The 20,150-nt window shown below is 28.2% G+C and overlaps 1 protein-coding gene and 2 non-coding genes across 3 annotated transcripts in view; 2 read left to right on the top strand and 1 right to left on the bottom strand.

Moving 5' to 3' along the window:
* Positions 1–3,632: 3,632 nt before the first annotated feature.
* Positions 3,633–3,704, top strand: Trnap-ugg. The gene has a single exon. It is a non-coding gene; the product is annotated as a tRNA-Pro (tRNA).
* Positions 3,705–6,026: 2,322 nt separating this feature from the next.
* Trnaa-agc lies at positions 6,027–6,099 on the bottom strand. The gene has a single exon. It is a non-coding gene; the product is annotated as a tRNA-Ala (tRNA).
* A 3,260-nt stretch (positions 6,100–9,359) lies between these two features.
* LOC119675775 (probable serine/threonine-protein kinase clkA) overlaps positions 9,360–20,150 on the top strand; it is a 33,930-nt gene continuing 23,139 nt past the window's right edge. The window contains exon 1 of the mRNA XM_038086984.1: positions 9,360–9,728. Within this exon, the coding sequence (XP_037942912.1) occupies positions 9,580–9,728 (149 nt within the window). The 5' untranslated portion in view covers positions 9,360–9,579. The remainder of the gene's footprint in view (positions 9,729–20,150) is intronic.

Raw genomic sequence — 20,150 nt, 5'->3', positions numbered from 1 at the left:
GTACCGTTTACTCTAAGCGAGTACTCTAACGTAAGCCATGAATACGTTAAATAACAATAGTTTTCGTTTGTATGCATATTCAATAATAAATTTTCTTCCCAAAGCATATAATTTCATAAAACTTTTAAAACATTTTTCACACACCATTCTTTCATTTTATTCATTTAAATCAAAATTTACAAACAAAACACAAACTTTAAGTTTTCAATTAATATGAAATCAGGCATTAAAATTGCATTAGCTGCAAATCTAAGAAAATTGTAAAGGAACTTTGCCAATTACACAATATGCCAACAACGTCTTCGACAAATAATTCAAAGATTGTTTAACAATTTTGGCGCTAATTTAGAAATTTTAGCCAAAGGCTTGCGTTGTACCAACATATTTGGTTAAGGGGGAAGCACAACAAACAAAAGCCATAATTATAAGAAAACAAGTGCCACAACAAAAACAACTACTCACATAAAAACCCAAGTTAGAAAACTAACTTTATGACAAGAAGGAAACTTATGTTTTGCAAAATGAATACATTTTACAATGCAACATTTCAAAATATTTTGCAAATTAAAACGTACATTTTGTTAAGCCGCCATTAACTCCTGCCAAAAGGAGCGGATTGTCCTTTGCCATTTTCGCTGGCGTACGAATTTAAGACGAACGCGTGAATTTTACAGTTTTTAAATTTTAACACAAATTTCCAAAATTTTCAAAATCTCTACTATCGACTTTCAGGTCGTGTGGCATTCTAGCACGGATTTTAGACAAAAAGGATTGCATTGTTTATAAGCAAGGATACAGGCATTTAACCTGCGCTGCTATAATTCAACGTTTATGGCATTTAAGCACCAAAACACCAGCAAGCCATGAATGCGCGAGGTTAAAACATGAAGGCATGATAAGAAAACATGATTTTTACGACACTTACAGGAGTCAGAGAAACGCTACGGCCGCTGCCACTGTGGCAACCGTCGCGGGTTGTAATATACCCGTAAAGGCAGAACTTCACGTTGACTTAATGTCGCAGAGAAACTTCGAGTTATGAATAATTAAATATTTATCATGGCTTTTGACGTTTAAAAATACATAAAATAATTTAATTTTAAACAAAAATCTTAAAGCGAAAAATATTATTAAATAATATTTTTAAAATAAATCTTATTAAAGGAATAATGTTTTTGGTATATAATTTTAAAAATATACAAATCTTACTTTTTTGATTTTTTTGAAACAATGAAAACAAAATGCTATATTTTATATACCCAAATCCACTCCAAATCCCACTTTAAACTCTCTTATATCCAAAACAACAACAATAATCTTGTTCACACAATCCACAAAATACTATCAAGACAACTCATCCTTAAAGCTTATCAAATTTGGATTAAACAAAGCCTGAGTGACTTTCATTGACGCTAAAGGACCCTTAATGTCTTAAATAATTTGTTTTACTTATCCTTTGGTGATATCTGCAGGAAAAAAATCACCTCAAGACAATTAACATTTTAGTAATATATTTTTTTATTTCCATGGCAATTATTATATTTTTTCCATAAGAAAATTGCTATTGTTTTCGCGTGCGATAAAGGCGTCGACTATTTACCACAATGGAAATAATTGCGGTTTAAAAACAATAGATTCGATGAAAAAACACCTCAAGTGGAAATTTTGCGAAATAAATAGAGAAAGTTAATTAAGTGCAGATAAATGTTATAAAAAAACCTTATTTCAAAAAAAAAAATATACATATAAATTTTAATTCTGAAAAGGAGAAAATTCCAAATAGGAAAAATCCATATTTTAGGGTATCGTGGATATCGCCCATGAATATTTCAGGAAAAACTGTTTCTAACTTTATCTTACCATCTCAACATCGGAAGACAAAAATTTATATACCAAATTATTAATTCATAAAATATATTCTAAATTCATTTAGGGTTGGAATTTATGGGTATTCAAAATTAATATTTTTTTTTAAATTTCCAATAGTTTTTTTTTAAATCCGATTTATTACATAATATCTGTAAAAGATTTTTAAATTATTTTTTTCACATGTCAATTCTCTTTTTCTGCAACATTTCCTATAGAGCAATTCTACACCTTTCCAAACCATATTGCTTAAATTTTATTTAATTATATCAATTGTCAGTTAGTTCTGGAACAGTTAGTTCCAGATCCTATGAGACTACTGCCAAAAAATTATTAGTGCAGTAACATCTATGAGTGAATGCTTATGAGTAAATGGCTTACACTTTATCAAATTACTGTCAAAAGTCGAATGATTTGGTTTCTATTTAAGTAATCTTTATAACAAAGATTAATACTCTTAAAAACCAATATAGAATCAATCTAGATACAGATCTAGATAATGACTAGAATAGATCTAAAATGGAGAACCTTGTTCTAGTCTTGTTTAATAAATTTGAACACAATTTAGGTTTATTATTCAAATATTTTTGTAAAGACAATGCTACATAGTTGCTAGAATATAGGTCTGCATTTACAAAGAATGTACTATTAGATTTCAAAGTCCATTTTACAAAATCTACAGATATCAGTATCAAAAAGATCCAACTTATTTAAATTATACCTCAAATTGCAGCGAAATGTAAATACCTAGATAAAATAGTGCTAAGTGTGCACTGCTTAGTGGTAATTCCTTGTTCAATATTCCATTTGTTGGGTTAAGAAATTATTTTATTTGTAACACACATACACACACACATTGGTCGCTAGTTGTCTCCAAATACCTTTTTCTCGCATTTCCCTTGACAGCTCAGAACCAATTAAGAGCATGTTTATCAATCTTTTGACTAATTACCCAAACATTTTATTGGCAGCGTGTACATACACTATATAATTAGGACTAATTTTTTTTTATAACACTACAATGTTACCTATATACGAACAGTTAATCACGATACTCTATATAAAAAGACGACACCCATCTTATTGAAAACTTTTACATATGAAAATATTTCAGCATGAAAGCATTTACTTGAGACTTTTAGTTTAGTAACTAAAAGTGTAATTTCTTTTATTCAATTAGCTTATATCACCGAGTTTATATCACCGCTAAAATGTCTACAACCAATCAGGCTTGATCGATTTTAAATTATTCCAAATGATGGTGCAGTATCTCTACATTGATTGTTCAGCATTTATTTTTTTAAATAAAAGTTTTTGTTTATTTATTGTTAAAAATTGTGCTTCATTGCATTATCTTATTTTTTAATGTTTTTTTAATTGGCCTAAACAAGGGCAGCTCCAATATCGATTAAATATTATAGACGTCAGTTTTTATATAAGCTACTTCTTTAAATGTATTACAAAAATAAATTAAAACATTTTGTTCAGTTATAATTTATATCATTCAAGGAGTCATCGCAATTGGAGTGATCTTCCAATCTTGCTTGGATCTTTTTCTTCGTCAAAGACACCACGAAATAAATCGAAAAAAAATAAATAAAATTACTTTTTTCTTTCAATATTCGATCACAATATGAACATAATAATTAATTTATTCATTAATTCATTTAACTAGTTTTTGAACAAATAACTATATCATTTAAAATATGTTAAAATTTTTATAACACAATCAAGAAAACTATTGGTTTGCACCTCTATTTTCAAGCGGCTCAATGGTCTAGGGGTATGATTCTCGCTTTGGGTGCGAGAGGTCCCGGGTTCAAATCCCGGTTGAGCCCAGCATTACTTTTTGTTATTTTACATTTAATTTAACTATTTTAGTATAATTTATCTGTAAATAGTATTACATATATTTTCTCCTTAATGCAATATATCACATTTTAAAAATTAATTTTTTATTGTTATTTTTATTCGTATATAGCATTATGCACAAATAATATTCAACGAATATAATATTTCTAAGACGAACTTGTAAGTACATGAATCATCTTTTTTGAGATTAAGAATAAATTTAAACGAGGCATTGCTGGCCAGACTAGCTAAAATGCACACATTTGGTAGAGAAGAAGATACAAACTTGAAATTCTGAGTTCAATTCATCGCAAAGTCATGCTTTAAGATCAATGGAAAAAAATTATTAAAATAAAAATGAATTTATGCAAAATGTATATTCACCACTAATATTTATTTGACAAGAAATTATTATCCACGATAATATATACTGCGATCTAACATTTTATAATGATAACATTAATTACGATGTTGACTTATGAAGTTGTCTCAAAATGAGTTTTACATAAAATATTTGATTATGAAGTATATCAAACTTATTTCATTGGTCAATTTTATACTATATCAAATCATATTTTTTTGTTAATTGTAACTGAATCATGCTGTTTTGAAGTTTATAGTATACACAATGAAACTGTATTCATTTCTAAATTCTAGATCCTGTTTACCTTTGCGGAACTGAGGATGATACCGCAGATCACACCTTCTTTGTGCTTTCTCCCCAAGAATGATAATAGAAAAAATGATCGAAAATAAAACAAACTGGGATCGCTGAAAAAAGTAGATCTCGACAAAAGGCAACTGGATCAAGCAGATTTATTACATCAAGACGAAATGCGACTAGTCACTGGGATCAGCAGCGTGGTCTGGACGCAGATTACATCAATGGAAGTCTTTAATAACCCTACCTCGAAATAATACGAACATAGTTCCGGAATAGGAATAGGTCTCTAGAAATGAGGGGATGGGGTTTGGGGTCCATATGAGTCAGGTACTCACTTTCCGATGCGACGGATCGTGGTCAAAGCGTAGGCATTCCCATTCTCCCTGCCACAAAAAGCAAAAAAAAAATGTAACTGCTTATCTGATCAAATTTTTGATATTGAACAAATGTTCCTGCGTATCTGATCAAATTTTTGATATTGAACATATACAAACGTTTTATATACTTGCATTGACTTGCTACCATTCTTGATTTATTACAATTATTACTCAATAATATTGAATCTAGCATTATTCCGAGAAAGATTCTCATTAACATTGAATATGTTTTTATAGAATTTTTTGTCAATCGGTATTAACATCAACTTTTTTTTTTTGGCTTCTTACTATCTACTTCACTAACTAATAAGATAAGTTAAGTAAATAAAAGAAATAAAAATTTAGAAAGTCATAGATTAAAATATTTAAGTTAGTAAATAACTTATAAGAAATAAAGTGCAAGCTAGCTGCACTAAAAAGACAGAATCAATTTGAAATATTTCTATACAAAGGGTTTGTATTAAAATTTTAGAAACCTAAAAATAAATAACTAAATAAAAAATTAACTGTGGTGATAAGTACTAAAACTCTAATTTTTTATATATAATTATCTGGATGCACTTGTGAAAGATTTAACAATCTTCCTAAATGAATACAAATGTCGTGTAAATGCACTTAAATCTGAGTACTACCAATCTATGAGATATCGTGTCAATTTAAAAACTTCAATTAAACAGAACCAAAGTACTAAAAAACTGGAAGAACCAATATATTTGCAGTCACAAAAACTTTCTTCTGGTATCCTTCAAATGAATATAACTATTTAACTCAACCGCAAACATAGTTAAATCTCTACATCGATAATGTTTCTTACGCGATTAAATAAATTGCAAAAACTGATTGAACTTCGAGAAGATACATAGCTAAGGGGTAGATGGTCGGGGTATTGTGATTTGAAAAGCTGAAATTCGTCAAAATGATTTGAAGAACTATATGTCTATTCGCTTTTAATACATGATATGAATAAATGGTTAACAAAAGTATAGTCAATCCAACATTTTATCTTAAATCCCTTCTGAATGTTATGGTATCGCGTCTGCCCAGAAGATCTATATTATCACAATAGCTGTAAATTATTTAAGTGGAATTTAGGATTTCCCGAAGTTCAAAATGTAAAAAACAAACAAACATAGTTATCAAATATTCTTCAGCAGCAGAAAATTAAAATTCGGTCATAAATAATTGATCAAAAAGCTCGCGATCATAAATATAGCATATACATATATAGCAAAATAAATTTTATTTAAAAAAAAATTGCAAAAAATTTCTGGAGATGCGGGGCATCGATCCCCGTACCTCTCACATGCTAAGCGAGCGCTCTACCATCTGAGCTACATCCCCTAAGTCCAGTTTTTGTCAAAAATGCATAATGAATATTGTGTAACATTTTAAATCTGATTTTACAATAAGATTTCTTTAATAATAAATAATTTAAATGCGATATTTCTAATATTACCAATATTAATTAATATATCTGAAGTGTTATACTTACCCACTTACAAACAGTCAATTTCTATTAACAATTCGTTAAGTTAAATTAAAATAAATACGGATAAATTTTTAATATTTGAAAAAATATATTTTAAGTGACACACATTTTAATAAAACCACAACTAAACACAGTTTTCAAACAATATTACATTATTATAATTATTACACTTTTTTAATATTTATGAATGTACTGTGCTATTTATGTATGTACATATTTTGACATAACCTCATTAAGGATACTTTTCTTTCGCGTTTATGCAATTGGGAAGTAGCAAAATATTTGTAATAAGTTCGATTAAAAGAACTTAAAACACTTTACCGAATTTTACATTACATATTACAGTGATTCTTCATTCGTATATTTAAATGCGACTTTATCTATATTTAATGTTAACTTTTTAAATGTTTAAATAAAGCCAGTGACTGCCATTTAAAACCAACAGAAAAAAAGCGTTGTAAAACAGTTCGATACCGCTGCACTATTAATCGATAACTGTATTGATAATCGACTGTAACTGATCAAAGGTGGTGAAATTTTAAATAAAACAGTTAAACAAAACATTAAACATATGTATGTATTATGTTGTAAATACATAAATTTCCATTATGTATAAAAAAAATTATTAAAAGAAAAAACCTTTCTACAAAAAATATTTTCAGATTAAACGCAGAGAAATGTATATATATATATATGTATGTATATACATGCATTATATAAATGCCACTCATTCACCGCACACAATTAATTTACGCAATTGTGTTGCCATTTGTTTATTCCTTTTTATCATAATTTAAAACTGTCAATATTTGCACTTTATCCCAAAGTCTCAGGTTTATTCTTCTGTAAAAATACAATTTCTTGCAATTTTGTTTGTTTTGTTATGATTTCTTTTATTTCTTTATGTGGAATTGTTTTGTTTTGATTTCTTTTATTTGGTTACTTTTCATCAACACACAGCAATGAATTTTTATTTTGTTCTTTATAAAAACCTGCTGATGCATATAATTATGGAAATTTAAAATTTTGCATTTACCGCCTTTAAGTAATATCTATTGTTTTTTGTCTGCAGTATACACCCGCCTTCCAATGAGATTGAGTTTATTTAAATAAAACTTCGTTAGAAATGCAAAAGATAAAAGTTGAGCACATTTAATGTTTTCTTAATGTTTAGTAAATAAACATTATACCAACTAAATACAACTATATAAAATAATTGCAAAACACTGAATTTAAACATCAATAAAGTTATATAAATAAAATAATATATAAAATAATTAAAAAGTTACACTTAAGAATAGAAAAACTTTAACATTTTGACTTCTATTCCTACAAAAATAAATAAAATGACTTAGAAGAATTAAAAAAAAATAAAAATATTACTGTTTATAATACCAACTTGAATTTTCATTGCTCAAATTGTTCAAATTAAAAAGATACTAATAGATTTCGTATCTTATTTTTCTCTGAGTTTCTATTTACTAAAATTAAAATAAAAAACAATTTATGATTTCTTTTATAAATAAAAATTATATTTTATCAAACACATATATAAACACATATCAACTCATCAGAGATATATTTTTTTAATTCTAGAAATTGAGAAGAAAGAACAAAACAAACAAAAGCCATACGAACGAAATTGATCACAGAGTCTACTGTTACTCTAATTGCCACGCTTTCGCTATAATCCCACCTCCTTCACCTACTCGTAACCTAACTACGTCTTGCCCTTGTTATCCGGCTTAAATAAGCCCAGTCGCTTAAGTGCTGAGGCTCCTGATCATATCTCTCTCTCCTGATTACCGGAATGAAGTTTCACTTTGCCATGAAAATATTCTCCGGACTTAATGCTGTATTATAATAAAAATATTACAATTAATAATATTTCGCAGAAAACAAAACTAAAAATGTATAAAATATTGATTCGCTCAGTAGTAACATATGGCTGCGAAAAATGAAGATTAACTGAAACTGATGCAAGCAAGATAGCAGTATTTGAAAGGAAAATAATCAGAAAAATTTTTGGACCCGTAAAAGAAATTGGAAAACAAAAGCAAAAAACGGAGAAGAATGAACAGGCTTAGGTCCTACATGAATTTATCGCGGATGATGATAATATTATAATTTACATAAAATTTGAAATTTGGAAAAACATAGATTTTGGGATTATTATAACTTTGTATAAAAACAAAACTATCAATTTTAAAATCTATATTTGATAACGAAGACCTATATTATTTATGGGCAAAAGTTTCATTAAATGTAACTAGAAAGAAATAGCAACGCTAAATTAAATCATTAACTCCACAAATATGCAGCGATATGAAACAGTTTTTACACAAAATCACAAAAATTAACTAATAATCATAATAATAATAATAATAACATAAAAATAATATATGAAATAATAACTAATATTTTTAAACAAATATTGGGACATTTCAATTAAAAATATGTACTATTGAAATATTGTGTGTGAAAAATAAAATAGTAATCATGTTTTTTAAATAAAGCTCAGTAAATATTGGTATTTGTACGTATAAATTTGAATTCAATGTGATTTTATTTTACTGTAAAGAATAAGTTAAGTTGGTTATATTAAAAGAAACGTTGCATAAACATTTAAACTGAAATCATTTCAATTCTTTGAACTTTCTTTTATTATGTATGTATAATATTTCTATTATAATTATTTAAATTTAAAATTCAATACAAAATTTTGTTATGAAAAAATTTTGACAGCTAAGTTAACTTTACTGTTATACAAAGCAGCCCGCAAATGGCCCGTATAACAGCAAGCACAATTTAAAGTACAATTTTTATAATTATATTTATATAATAAAATATAAATAAAGTTATTTATTTATTAATACATAAATAAATAACTTGAATTAATTCTTTATTTATACATATTATAGGTGAATTCATATATTATTAAAATAAAATATTTAACATGTCAAATGAAGTACATATGCAATATTCACAAGTTGTTTCAATTCTGTTATACTAATGTCAAAACAAGAATAACTTGCAGCAGCTGTATTAATGACAAATTTGACAGAAGTTTATAAGCGGAGTAAATAAATAGAATAGCATGGAGCCGCTTAGATTTGTAATTAAATAAATGTTTTATCAATTCAAGAAATTAAAATTATTAAATAAAAGTGCATTTTTAATAAACAACTGGCGAATTTGATTTGCGTGCTTCTTGCCATTTTAAATGTTGTTTGTAATACTAAGTTCTTATTGCAGTAAAAAGTAGTGGCCAAACAAAAGTGTGAATAATAAGAATTTTAATGTACAAAATATAAAAATTTAAAAAGTAAAAAATGCTAGCGATAGAGCTACCAAAGTTGCAACCATTAACAAAAGGTCCCAAGCCAAACAAACCGGCTGAGAATGATTCCAAAAATGTGAACTCCAATGGCGACGGAACAGCTGAAAGTGAAAACGCCGATGAATCTGAATCTGAAGAAGTGTGAGTAGTTATTTTATTTCAAATAATAAATAAAAATTATTGCATATAATAGTTTTTTTTTGTTTGTTTTCTAATGGAAAAAGCTGTCACGATATGAATGAAATATATTTACTGCCAAGATGAAATATATCCAAAAGTTTAATGTTTCCTAATATGAGGTGGTTTTTATCACAGCACCACAACGAAAGCTGAAATATATTTTATTTGTAAATTTCAATAACAGTTTTTAAGAAATTTTAAATTTATATAGAGAGTTCTTATCTAATATTGTTGCTTTGTTGGTTTTTGCAAGTTACACCTATAGTGTATTTTATGTGCTGGCGTATTTGTTATTTTCCATTCTCCTCAAATAATGTGATCTCTGGAATCAAAGTATCTGTGTCCTGGTAATATATTTCCTCGATCTTTTAGAATGTTTAATGTTGTGTTTTCATAATTCTCTACTTTTTAAAGGCAATTCTAGGACTTATACTTAGTGTGTTTTATATTTATATCTGAAGCCTTGCAGTATTCCTGTTAATTATGTTTCATCTGTAGTTCTCTTATATTAGTGTTTCATGCTCTACTATATGCAATGGTTTTTATGCAATAATTATTTTATGCAATTTATTTTTAAAGTTTAACTTCCTTTTTTACTTGAGAGGATTATGTTAGTCTTATGTTATGTTTGCGAATTATAATCCTTTTTTGTGGGTTTTTGTGTGCGTTGTAAATATTAATTTAATTTTTAAAATAATTCGATACACTTCATAATATTACTTAATTATTAATGCATAAGCGCAACTCAGATTCTCAATAAACATTAATTTTTTTTAGTGAAGGTATATTAACAACCAACAGATGGTTTCCTCGATTTCATTCTCGAAATTGCAATATAAAAACTGCAACCCTAGTCTGGTTAATAAAGCCATAAAACAATATGTGAAATTATAAAAAACTTATGAAACATTATGACATAAATGCAGTCATAAAATAAAAAAGAATGATGTCATTAAGTAATTATAAACCATTTGGAAAAACCTAGTTGTGAAAACAAGATCGGCAGATTTAGAATAAATGCTTTATATACTTGAATTGCAAAGCCGAGATTTACGTCAAGGAAACTAAAAGTCTAGATTCGATTATATTAGATTCGATTTTGAAAAAATTGAGAACGGTGTCACCACGTCACTGCATCCTTTGGGATTATTGTGACAAATCAACTTTAATTTTAAAGGCTCATAGCAGTTAAAAACTCCATTATGTCCTTGGAGAGATATTGCCTAATTCCGTTTTAAGTAGATAGGCAGTTGATAAGTACCTGAGTACCTAAGTCTGAGTCTGGTGAGACTATCACAGGGATATAATATGTGTTCTACTCTTTCCTCTTCTTCGTGACAAAGTCTACAGTTATCGTCCTTTGTAATACCTAGATTCGATAGATGTTTTTTGACTCCTCAATGTCCAGTGGGAAACCCTATGACAAATTGGATACCTTTTTTGGATAAAATGAGTAGCTTCGTAGTTCTGGGTTTTGATCGATTTTGATGAATTCTTTAGCTTGCCTGCAGGCAATCACTTTATCCCAATCTGTCTAAGCTTTATCCATCCATTCACTAATTTTAAATTTGAAAAAAACTCCATGAAGAACCATAGAATAGTTTTGGCCAAATATAATATGATGCGGGCCTATTTATGGCTAGTTCTTCGGCTTTATCGTGTCCCTGAAATCCACTGTGTCCTGGGATCTATATTAAGAAGCCCTTGTTCCTTTCAGCAAGATCTTTGAGAAATTGAAGGCATTCCCACACTAGTTTTGAAGTCACTCGAGATGAGCGTAGTGCTAGAAGTATTGATTTTCCCCTCAGTGAAAATATATATGTTTTCCCCGTGGTAGGTTTCCCTCTATAATCCCTTAGATATAGTTCAATTGCGTGTACTTCGGCCTGAAAAACTGAATTTTCTTGACTCATACGCGAATATGTTCTGTTTTGGTTTAATCTCATAGATTAAGAATCTACTGACCAGAGTTCAATAAAAAGAGTTTAATCCACAAATTCTAATTGTATAGATATGACTTTGGATTAAACTACAAGATCATAGCTGTTTCAATATTGTCAAATACTAGTGCTTCAAAGTGTTGGAGTACAATCAGTTTTTTTATAATTATTACTAGAAGACTTATGAATATATTATGTATTCGAAGGAAGCATTAAAATGCTCAAAGTATTGAAAAGTCTGAATAATATTTGAAACACTTCCAAATATCCATCATCAGTGGTTATTAAAAGAAATATTTGTTGGTATAAGCAAAAGCTTGATTTTAATAATAAATAATTTATGAATAAGTTTTGAACTTTTGTTTATTATTGTTAAGCCAGACAACAAAATAATTAAAAAAGTAATTTTGCTATTTTATCATATTTGACTTTAAATATATATAATATGACGATTTAATATAATATTTTAATTGTGCCAAAAGAAACAATATGTTCTAAAATCTTCAATAGTTCATTCTGCTTAGATATACAAAAAAATTATTTACTCATATATATATATATATACATATATAAAAATGTAAATATTTACTATATTTTGTATATCATAATGAAAATATCCTACGTTAACAAATTTTTATTAAAAAATATTTGTTTGGAATTTTTTCTCCTTTGTATTACCATTTAAACACTTAAAATCTTAAAAAACATTATTATAATGAGATGTTATCAACACCAAAGAAGCCACTTTGCACCACCATCACCTAAAATGTTGCAGGACTAATTTTATGGCAGGCATGCAAGGAGCATAGCACAATATGTTAACGTTTCATAAAAAAGTTTTTTGTAGCGCCTTCGACTTTTGCCAAGGATGTGCCATGGATGTGCCACCATATGAAGCGAACGCATTATGAACACAATATGCGAATATTATGTGTTATGATTCTGACTGCCTGCTAAATAGCTTACCTCAACATTTTTTCCCCAAGTGGCTGTTGTGATTTTTTCAAACATATATCCATGCACTAGGTTTTCTTTTTTTAACAAATTTTATAACATAAAATATTACCAAAATATTTGCTTTTATGCGTATTAAAATGGTATTGGGTGCGTCCTTAGATTGCAGTATGAATCAATGATTTTTTGCCATGTTGCAGCAGCTGTTGTTTGAAGAAAATAGCAAGAATGTTAATAAAATGGCAAAAACGTGTTAAATTGTTTCTAGCCAAATGATTTCTAAAAGTCAATATATTCATATTAACTGCCATTAATAAACTATATGTATTTGTGTATTCATATATAAGTATGAGAAGCAGTTGATGATTTTTGTTGACTTCAAGTTAAAGCCACATATTAAAATTCTCTTAACTTAAATTTTTGATGCGATATTTATTTTATTACTATAATTTTTTTTATAGTACTGTCTATAGCTACTACATTAATGTACTTTATCTGCATATAAGAGTTTTTAACCATAACCATTGGTAAAACTACCAAGTTCATTGTGACGTATTTGTTACTTGAGGCACTTTATTTTACTAACAAAACAAGCCATTTTTGCATTGCACTCAATTAAGACAAACCCATTTCGAACTTCAAACTTAATGGGAAAAATTGAAATTTTCTAATAGATAACAAGAAAACAATTGAAGCCCATTTCGTGTAGTTACAATTTTTTTGTGGGTTCATGTTAAGCATGCATTCATCTTGACCATATCCGTTAGTTCACCAGCAGCCATTAGTGTCCGGAGTAAACCATCTACTCAATTTTCCGGCAAATAAGTTCGTCTATAAGGTTACTTTAGCATCAAAAGTTTAGTGCTACGTAAAGGAAATTCCGTTGAAAACAAGAAACCAACCTGCAAATTGGTTATTTTTTTCCAAATCATCAAAATGTGAAATATTTCGACAATTGATTGGAATTTGCAGCATTCTTCATCGACACGTTAACTTGGTCATCAACGGTTACGATGAAGTTGCTTTCACGGCGCATATTTCATCACAAAAATTCTTCAGGAACTGAAGTTTTGCACTTGTTTTTCGAAACGTTTACTAAGGCCAGGAGCATATTTTGACTCATGTCCTTTCAACCGACGACGTTATGGGTTTCATACGTGCCCGTTTATCTTCATACCTTTTCGCTTTAGCTACGTTTATTTTTTTTCTCAAGTAATGTTCGTTACATTACTTTTACATCCTGGCAATATTTGTACATGTATGCATAAGTATTAATGCTATACTGTACTGTATTGTTTTATTTTTTTGTTATTTTAGTGTTTTTTTTTTTGTGTTTTCTATTATGTAAGTAAAAAATCCTTAAAACATTTTTACATGCGGTTTGAGAAATTCAATTTACACGTCATGTTTTGTTGCCCACTCCAGTCAAACCAGGACCAATGTTGAACTTTATCCGTTCCGATAATTGGTATTTTCGATTTGCATGATTTTTTTTTGGTCCTTTCCAAACTGCCGTCAACTAAAATTGCTGTGGACAAGCATATACACCATAAATAATAAAAAACCAAGAGATTTGATTTTTTTTTTGCTTAAAATAAATTTAATTTATTAAAATTCCTAAGTGTAAAAAATAACAAACAATAGGAATTAACGTAATTAATTTTCGCATAAAAGCAATTAACCACGCCACATGACGGTCAAAAAGGTCAACCTTCCTCAAATAAAAAAAACATACAAGAAAAAACTTTTATAAGGACTCAGAAAAGAATTTTTTATTTATTTTCGTGATGTATAAAAAATTACATTATTATTTGTTAAATAAGATTTTTTACATTTTTATTTCATAAACAAATGTGACTACGTTTAATAAGAAATAAATATGAGCAAAAGAGCCATAAACAATTTTCAAATTAATATAATGCAAATTAAAAATATAACAAGTAGTACGAAGCTTACATTAACATCCATGAAGTTATTTTTTAACTTTAATTTAATATTATAAAATTTGATAACAATACTTTTTAAGATTTTTTCATAAACAAATTAATTTTTTTTCTCCTAACTACATTCATCTTTCTATATGTCCTAAATGAAGCCCTCTACTGAATAATGTGCTTCCGTCCTATTAAATTGACCATCTAGATCTATAATAAATTACTTATTGTATTTTCATATTCATTATCAACTTAACACAGTATCCACCAATCACACTATCATTTTTGGAAAAATCGAGTTTCTTCTAGTCAATAATGGACACTGACAAATGAGATAGAGTGCAGCTTCCTTCTCATCCGCAGAGCCACAATCTTGAAAAATATTAGGGTAGAGGGTAGAGTCCGTTTCATAGCATGTTTCAATACTACAGTAAACTGTTCACACTGATACCATAGTGTTCAGCAGGTTACAATTTAGTTTTTACGTACACAGGCGCGCTTTTTATTCAATCGAAATTGGCTGTCCGATAAGATTATTTAGTTACCTAGGACCCATTAAGCAATTTATCTATATTCAGGCTTGTGACGGTTTTCTTGCTTAACTTATTCTTATAAGTAATCTTGAAGAAAAAGCGGTGTTTTTTAATGACCTTCAGACAGATCTTCATATGATTCTATTAACTATTTATTCTTTGTACATTGACAACTATTTTGTATGAAAATTACATGATACAGCAAAACCAATGTCATCTATTTGTCTACTTGATCTGCCAGAATTTACAGAAAGTCTGGAAAAGTTGCGGAACGTTAACAGAACGTGTCGACTACCAAATCGATCATGTAAAAGAACAATTCCCAAACAGAGACAAACAGTTTCTTCGATTTTAGTGATGCACTATTAAATCGCCTGATTATTTATATATTAAATGGCTTAACTGACTAATATCTTAATATCTTGAAACTATACTAATTGCGATATTTAAATCGCAATTTAAAACTAAATGATTTTGATTAAACTAGAATACTAGATCAAACTAATCAAGACTTATATATTTTCAAAAGTATTTCAATATAACTATGAAGAAATCTATATTCTAAATAATGTTACGAATATATCAACAACAGTAACCAGTTGTTAATAATACTTCTTCGAAACAGTTTATCGCAGTGTTATAATATCGTAATGAGATAGAACTTTTAAATTCCATCCAAATTGTTAAGCTTCTAAGGCTCAACATAAAACAAAACATTTCCTTCAAGTTAAGTTTTCACATCCTAACAAATTTTATTCAAGAAACTTACAGCTGCAATGAGATAAGTTGGGTCAGAAGAGTTTTAATAATCTTTTGAATCTGTGTATTTTAAGACAGTATAGTAGACTATAGTATGGTATGAAGTAGTATACTCTTATTTAAAAATCGTATTGCATAACTGTAATTTTATAGTTATAAATAATATTTTAAAATAAAAAAGAAACTTTCAAATATTTTCCTGATAATAAACCGCTTCAACTTTGACATCAGGCTTGATGAAAATGATTGGAGAGCGTCCATCGGCGGTCATAGCTGCCCATACCGTTACTTGAGATTGATTACTTCGGGTAGTCAATCGTAGTCTCAAATTTTCGGTAGTACGTTTAGTTAAGTAAACACGATCATTTTGAGAACAGTTTATAAACTGTTCTTTCTTATCAAAGAACAATTTGCTCTTTCGAGTCTAATTTTTTGTTGCTTTTGTATAAGATCCTGTGCCATTTGGAACTTTTAAGGCTTTACCTTAAGCTTATTTTGGAATATGCGTCGGATGCTTCACTGCGATATTTTTCGTTCTTTGGCCATTTACTTACCACTACGACGTGGATTTCGTTTAAGTCGAGCCTTTACTTTCCGAAACATTTGAGATGATGTTGTTGTTTTTTTCGTTCACCACCATAGCGCTTGACGACGCTGCCTGTACCATTATAATGATTTACGGTACTATACACAAACATTTTATTCATTTTAACACTTTCATCGCCTAACCCTGTAATTCGTTAAATATAGTTTGATTTTATACCTAATCGAATTTTTTATTTTAATCGATTTGAAAATTATTGTTCAATTGGTTTTTTTTTTTTTCAATTAAAGACTATAAATACCTTATTACCTGACGCAAGGATTTCACGTAATCTATATTTTACAAATGCTCTCAGAAGTGAACTACCTAATATTTTTCGATATTAAAACTCAAATTTATGGTGTTTTATTTTGATATCTTGTATTTCGGTTTATATGGAAGAGACACTCCCTAATATATTCAATCGATTTTTTTTTCATTAGAACAAGGACTCACCGTAATATATGTCATTTTATTAGGAAACAGACTATATAATATGTATATCTCAAATTTTTAATGTTTGTATATTATATAATAACTGAATATTATTTTAAATTTGTAAGTAATTGTCTACCATATAGTCCTTAAGAAAAGTCTAGGTTATTCCATCCAATTCTCAACTGCTCCAACAAAATTTAAAAGTGTGTTTTTTTTGTGATGTAGAAAAAAATTTGTTGTTATTATTATCGTATTTATTATGCTATTTTATATATATATTATTCGGTTTAACTATCTTGACATAATTCAACTTTCATTTGCACCTTTTGTTCATATTTTAAGAAAAATGAGTTTTATTTCTTTTTTCGACGTCAACCTCAATTTGAAAATTTCCTCAACTCAACAACCGCCCTTTTGAAAAATTTTGTTTTTCCAACCGAAAGAAAAAAGAAATACCTAAAGTGGGAATCAAAATTAACACATAAATTTTCAACCTTGGCCACTGGCATTTGTTGGCCAGCATAAGTAAGCGCCTATAAGCCCACTTGATAAAGGTGTTATTGTGGGTGTTAGAAAATGGTTTGCATTTTTATTGTTCCCAACTTGCGCTGCTGTTGTCTTTTTTCCAATTTTTTGCCCATTTTTTTTCCTGCTTTGTGTTCTTTTATTTGCAAGGAGTTTCCGTTTGAATAGCTACTGTCAAACTTTTTCAATAGATTTTCCGAGAGTTTTTATTTTTCATTTCTTACCCAATTGACGTTAACACTACGTGACGCTAGAATCTTTTATTGTTAATAGAAGTATACTTACTTTCTGCAAATGATACAGATACTTTTTTCATTTCCTCAATATAATTCAAGTCTTTCTGAAATTGTTTTTAAACAAATTTAAAATTCTTTACCTTATGTTTAATTTGCTTTCAAAAACCGCATTCGTAAATTAAAAATCAACAAACACTGTTTTCCTACTCCTACTTCATAATTTTCAACTTATCTTATAAAATGCAGAATGCTGTCATCTTTCACTATTTCAATTCTGTTGCTCTGTTTATTAAGAAAATGAAAAATCGCGGATATCCTTTCTCTTTAATTATGTTGCTAAATTAAAATATTTAAAAGCAAACCAAGCAAAAATAAAATTTTTCCTTTTTCAAAGTCTCCACCAAATTAGATCCTCAAACTTATGTGACCAAATGCCTATACTCCCGTCTTGAGACAAATGCAAAATAAAATCAACTTCCGTTGAAGTATAACAATAAGATGAAATATAAGCATTAGCTGGGAATGCGGAAATAAATAAACGTCGAGACTTTTTCAAATCTAAATATTCTTCTAAGATTAATTTTTTTTATTCAGAAAAATTTTTGGTGTGAGTTAGTAGTACTGCAATTTACTGACATTGCAACGCATAAAAAAATATATTCCTGCCCAAAAGTATCAAACAAATCTTAAGAAAAGACACCATTTTGAATAATAAAATTATCTGCAAACTTTCACCTTATTTTAACCATGAAAAATTGCGCCTCGAAAACAATGGCAACCCAAATTTATCCCCTCACTTTCGTAGTGTATGGCAGAAGATTTGAAAAAATGTGTTAATTTATAAAAAACACACAGACGGGCACCTTTTGTAAGCCGATATGAGTATATTCTGAAGGAATTCATTTGGGAAAGCATTATTAACACTCGACTTAATATGCATTTATAAAGTCGGCAAATACAGACTTGCTAGAAAGGGAGTAGAAAAGAAATCGTTGAAAACTTAGAAAGTAGGAATAAAATAGAAACTAGTACTTCATATATATCTACATAGATATATATACATAATTATAATAATACAAATATGATTAACAAATGCAAGTTTTGATTACTTTGCTTTATTATAGTAACATGCAAAAAGTATATTACTTTACTAGCTTATTTTATATTGTATATTACTTATTTACTTTCTATATCTTGAGTTTATTAAAATTGTTCATATTAATCTGAATTAGTCTATTTGTGTGTCCAAACCTCCTGTTATCTGCTAATTGGAGCTTTGTCACTGTCATGGCTGCATAACCACATACTTGTTTATCGACCTATGCCCTCGGTGTATTGCCTAATGACAATAAACGGACACAGTTAAGGCTAGTCACCGGAGAAACGCCAAAACAAAAAGGTATATACTTAGCAGTTATCCATTATATATACGTATTTGTGTAGAACAGAGATTTTCAAACCTTTTCAGTCCCTATGCACTGTTATATATCGAAATTCACCGCAATGCACTAAATTTTATTTCGCAGTTATGTACTCTATTTAATACATAATAGTCGTATCGTTTTGGAAAACATTGGAAGTTGTATTATAGAGCACGGTTTTAGACTCTGATACAGACAATGAAAATGTAAGCAAATAATTAAACATGTTTAAAAATTTTTTTGTTTTGTCAAAGAAATTATATAGTAGTCTTACGTCAAGATAAATTTTTACAATTCCTTTCTAATGGTGTGTTATGTTAAGTAAGTGTGTTAATATTTATAAAACCATAATAAAATATCTTCAACTTTAACTTTATTGGTCGTTACCGGTTGTTTATCGCATGTCTGTGTTTATCAATATAATGTATAAGAATCAAAAATCCATACGAAAAAAGAGATATATTTTCATTTTTAATCAAGATGGAGTGTACTTGAGAAACAGGAGTCATAAATACCTTAATGTTTCAAATGGGACTTATCCCTAACTCTTTTGTTGTTCTTTTATTGTATAAATTTTATCATATGCGTTTAAAAATTATTGTTTCTAATTTAGTCTTTTTTTTAAGGTTTTTAAGAAAACCGTATTTATTTTAATCTTATTTTTTTATATATCAAAATCTTACGATGTTTTGTTTGGATTAGATATTTTAATAGAAATACAAATATTTACTATAGAACCAGTTAAAAATAAGAAAAAAGTACCATTAGCGCTATATGTACATAACTTATAAATTATTTTACTGCAATATATCGTTATTTGCCTATTAATGTTTTAAAAATATTTATAATTTACATAAACAATTATAGTCAGATTTTACAATATTAATTTTGTTAATATTTCCTAATTATAAATTACAATTTATTTGTTGATTAAAGGATTAAAACACATAAAAATTTTGTTTAACAAAATTTTGATTCTCAACAACTTAAAAATGATATCAGTAATTTATAACAATATTTAATTTTTACTAAAAACACTAAAAATTTATTTATTTTTTTT

Source organism: Teleopsis dalmanni, chromosome 2 (assembly GCF_002237135.1).
Source record: "Teleopsis dalmanni isolate 2A chromosome 2, ASM223713v2, whole genome shotgun sequence".
In the NCBI taxonomy this organism is placed as follows: domain Eukaryota; kingdom Metazoa; phylum Arthropoda; class Insecta; order Diptera; family Diopsidae; genus Teleopsis; species Teleopsis dalmanni.
This window is presented reverse-complemented; position numbering and strand designations above follow the sequence as displayed.